The 4,957-nt window shown below is 36.4% G+C and overlaps 1 protein-coding gene across 1 annotated transcript; it reads left to right on the top strand.

The window, feature by feature from the left end:
• Positions 1-3,745: 3,745 nt before the first annotated feature.
• Positions 3,746-4,678, top strand: LOC105290054 (olfactory receptor 4C45). The gene has a single exon (XM_011357018.2). It carries the CDS (start codon positions 3,758-3,760, stop codon positions 4,676-4,678), a length of 921 nt encoding a protein of 306 aa, XP_011355320.1. The 5' UTR covers positions 3,746-3,757.
• The last annotated feature ends 279 nt before the right edge of the window (positions 4,679-4,957 follow it).

The following is a 4,957-nucleotide window of genomic DNA, read 5'->3' as shown; positions in this document are numbered from 1 at the left end:
ACTAAAATCAGGATTCAATGAATTATTTGCATTCTTACAATCATTTCAGCATTATGTACAAGAGCTAAGATGTGGAAACAACCTAAATTTCCACCAATAGATTCATGGATTTTTTTTTTTTATGTGGTATATATATACATATGAAATGCTATTCAGCCTTCAAAAAGGAAGGAAACTCTGCCATTTGTGAAAACATGCATGAATACTGAGGTTATTACTCTAAGTGAAATAAGCCAGAAATAGAATAATTAATACTTATATGAAGTACCTAACATAATCAAACCCAAAGAAGCAGAAAGTAATAATGGTGGTTTCCAGGGGCTGGTATAAGAGAGGAATGAGCAGTAATTGTTTAAGGGATATGGAGTTTGGGACAATGAAAATTTTCTGTAGATGGCTGTTGGTGATGTTTGCATAACAATGTGAATATACTTAATGCCACTGAACTGTATACTTAAAATGGTTAAATTAATAAATTTATGTTATTTATATTTTACCACAATAAAAAAATACTGAGGGAGACGGACAGACTGTGAGTGAGGTTGGTAGCAAACAGAGGAGCAAAATTGCTAACTGTAGGACAGAGCTAAAGGTGTTGCTTCCTTTTCTGGTTCTGGACTTCAGAAGTGTGACAATTTGATTTAAAGGTAAAGGCTGACAACAAAGAAAGGTGATTCTTTGCCAGGTTCCAGTGTGCTCTTTATTGCCTCAGAAGCCGAGAGAGAGAAGATTGTAGCGTTTCTATTCTCTACGTCTGGATGTTTTTATAAGTGAGCAACCGGCTGAGTATGATTTTTCTCAACAGCTACTGTGTGAAAATACAGTACTTTACTGTATTTCCCCAAGATTCTCTTTCCACAGAGCAGAGAGAAAAGCTACATTCCCCTGAACACATCTTGAGAATCTGTTGTCTAGGTACTCATTCCAAAGGAAGTTGATATGTCTATAACTTTTAAATGACTCAATCTTTGGTAGCTAGGAATCCTGCCATCTAAGTCTATTCTAAGTCACTCACTAATAAAAATGTCACAATCTCCAGGGCATTTTGGCATATAAGCTTGAAGACTACCATTTCCATTCACAGTGTAGCCCTATCATTTAAACCAGTCATTTTTTCAGAGAGAAATCCATTCTCTGAACTCTGACCTATTCCTAAAACCACCCCATATCCTATGCCAGGCTCGCCAATGTCAAAATGAGCAACAAAGCCCTATAACAAAACTTGCTAACTTCTCATACCCAAGTCCCATCCTAAACTATAGCCAGAGACACATGCCTAACCAAAGCTCAACCATATTTCTAAAACATCACTAAACACTAGCCTCTGATTAGGTTTGTGGTTGCCAAATAGGAGTAAATACAAGACTCTGGCTCATGCCTCAGGAAATATTTCAACAGACCCAATTACTAATCCTCTGAGGACTTGAGGTCAATGGATTACCAAATCCTACACTTTATGAAAGCCTATTTAAACATTAGTCTAGAGTCAGTGAAGAAAGAATTACAAAGAAAGACCTTTAAGTAAATGACAGCAGCAGTACCAACAAGCTGAAGATTTGTGTGAGAGACACTCTCCCAAGCTTGGTAGGTTAGAAGGAGGACTTAAATCAGAAATAAAAAGAATTCTCTCCATATTGCTCATAGACTTGTTTGGAAACAAAAATTTAGCAGAATTGATTGAGAAAACAATGTCCAATCAAGTTGATTTGATTCACTTATACATTTTATAGTTCCATATCTCAACTTTTCCTGATTTAAAAGTTTTTTTCATTGTTCTCATTTTTAATTTAAGTTGAATATACTTCTTAGATATCTGAAAATAGGTAGAGTTTGAAGATGTGTTTATACTTTCACAGGAAGCCAAGAAAATAAGTAGAAATGAAATCCTAGAGCTACTAAATTTTCCTAAAACAGCTCATTTTCTGAGTAAATCCAGATTGATCATGGGAACTGAAAGCAATTAAAATGTCCAAGATTGGGAGAGTTGTCTAGAGAGATAAGCGTTCCAGTGTCCCACTGTTAGCTCATGGAGTCTATTTGTGGATGTGGAGCATATGCCACCAGGGTAAGAAAGTGATGACTGGGCTCAATCTAAAAACTGAGGAAACCACAATCAACTAGATCCAGGTCAGTGGTAACTAAATCTTTTTTCCCAAATTTTAAGCAGATTAACTTAATTTAGCCAATTTACTTTCACTGAAATAGTTTTGTAGTTAGATTCTGTGACTTGAATCTTTCTCTGAAAAAATGATTTTGGACACAATGACATGAAAATATCAACAGAAAAATAAATAAATAAATTGCCAGACAAGATGCTGGGGAGAACTACTAAAGTCACATGTGCAACACTGTTGTTACATTTATGTCTCATTAAGTAGTTGATCCTGTAGGTTTGTTTTAATGATCTGAAATTCTCTTCCCTTTTCATGACTTCCATGTTGCCACATTGAAGTTAGAATTTGTGGACTAAATCTATTAAAATTAAATCTATTAAATCTATCAACCACCTAGTCACCATCTACAGGAGCTATGAATAGAGACAAAACAATTGAGATTAAGCTTTCCTGAAAAGTAAAGATATCTTTCCTCACCTTTACTGAAGCTAAGAGGTCATGATGCTGACTTCTGTGTTCAAAAAATTTTTGAGGAAATATATGTGGTTATGTTTTTGAAAGAAACTGGGGAAAGGAGAAAGAGGGGGAGAAGGAATAAAATATCCTATGATCTTTTATAACAACATGTACTGGCCCTTGAAAATCCATGTACAGATCATTCCAAAAAAGAATGTATTCTTGTATATATTCAATATTTCCACCAGTTAGCAATAAAAACTTCAAGTTCATCTTACTTGATCAAACTTATGACAAAAAGGCAAATTGTATTATCTTAGGTGACCCTAACTTTTCTATCTTCTCAATAGGAAACTCAAGGAAATTTCATGACTCACTTCATTCCATTTGTAAAATGTAAGTAGGATAATATATCTAATCCAGAACATTATTCTACGTGTGATGAAAGACCAACTGCACAGAAAATTCGTTTAGAAAATGTTGAAAACTTTTCAGGGAAATCTGCACCACGAGCATGGCCACATTCAAAGATGTGGAAAGACTGAGCATGAAAGAACTGTGTTGAGCCAGACACAACTGTTGAGTGAATGCTGCTCAACAGACTGTTATAAAGATATTTCCTTGGTCTTTTGAAGGGGAAAACCTTCATCTGCAGCTCTGTCTGTGTGTGTGCAGGTGCATTCATTTGACAGAAAGGAAAAACAGCTCACAGAACACATCTGGTATGGATATAGGAAGGCTCGGTGCTTTCATATCTGGTGCATGTTTGACTTTTAAAAGAGTGTTGTGTCCATGTACCTATAAATATGCATTCCATTAGACAAGTATAATTTCAAAATAATTGTTACTGATGAAAAATTTTTTTCCAAAAAGCCATCTGCAAGACTTTTAGAGCTAGAAAGTTCAGAAGTCAACCATTAAGTCAATATTCATAATAACACCTTGCTTTTATTGTGGTATTTGTAAAGTATTTAGTTAATATAAATAAAAAGAAATTTAATCTCCTTCCATTCTTCTTTACAACTATCTACAAAATGACAGAGTTGAGTGGAAGGTATAGCTCCACAAATCCCAGAGACCAGGACTAAAGAGGTGATGGAATATTTTAGTATTGAAATTAAAATATCATCACTCAAAAATACTGTGATCTTTCCAGATGAACCACAACCCAAGCTGAATTGATAAAGATGAGGAATGTAACAGAATTCATCCTACTGGGACTGACCCAGAATCCAGAACTGCAGAAAGTCTTATCTGTTGTGTTTTTAATCACCTATTTGATCACACTGACAGGTAACCTGCTCATGTCAGTCACCATCTTCATCAGCCCAGACCTGGGTTCTCCCATGTACTTTTTTCTGTCCTATTTGTCTATTATAGATGTTTTCTACTCTTCTTCCATAGCACCCAAAATGATCTTTGACTTGATCTCCGAAAAGAACACCATATCCTTCAATGGTTGTATGACTCAGCTCTTTGCTGAACATTTCTTTGCTGGAACTGAAATCATCTTGTTAATTTCCATGGCCTATGACCGCTATGTAGCCATCTGTAAGCCCTTGCACTATATGACCATCATGAGCCGACCTGTGTGTGGTTTCCTGGTGGGAATGGCTGGAGTTTTAGGACTTCTTCATGGAGGGATCCAGATTTTGTACATAGTCCAGTTACCATTCTGTGGCCCCAATGTCATTGACCATTTTATGTGTGACTTAATACCTCTCCTGGAGCTAGCCTGCACAGACACTCACACTTTGGGGCCCCTGATTACTGCCAACAGTGGGTCACTGTGCTTGCTCATTTTTTCTATGCTAGTTGCATCCTATGTTGTCATCCTGCGCTCCCTGAGGACTCATAGCTCTAAAGGTCGTCACAAAGCCCTGTCTACATGTGCCTCTCATGTCGCTGTTGTCATTTCATTCTTTGTACCTTGTTCATTCCTGTACCTAAGACCCACAGCCTCCTTCCCCACTGACAAAGCTGTGACTGTGTTTTGCACCATAGTAACTCCTATGCTGAACCCTTTAATCTACACCCTCAGAAATGCAGAAGTAAAAACTGTCATGAAGAAGCTCTGGGGGCAAATAATGAATACTGATGATGAATAAATCTTGTGATTAGAGCATTTAGGTAAAAAAAAATCTAGTGATATTTTATAGAGATTTATTCCCCTTCTTAGTTGATTAAACTTGGGACAGTCAATTATCCTGTCTGAATCAATATTCTTCAGGAGCCCACATATTCTTCAGGAGCTGACATATCCATTAAGGCATAGTAGGCACAGTGCCTAGAGCCCACAACAGTTTTACAAGCCCATGAAATGTTTTCATTACTTTTAAAATAAGAAGAAAAATAAATATAATCAAATACGACTTGGATTATACTCA

Source organism: Pteropus vampyrus, unplaced genomic scaffold, assembly GCF_000151845.1.
Source record: "Pteropus vampyrus isolate Shadow unplaced genomic scaffold, Pvam_2.0 Scaffold31, whole genome shotgun sequence".
NCBI classification, from domain to species: domain Eukaryota; kingdom Metazoa; phylum Chordata; class Mammalia; order Chiroptera; family Pteropodidae; genus Pteropus; species Pteropus vampyrus.
Note: the sequence above shows the minus strand (reverse complement) of the source record. Positions and strands in the feature narration are given on the sequence as shown.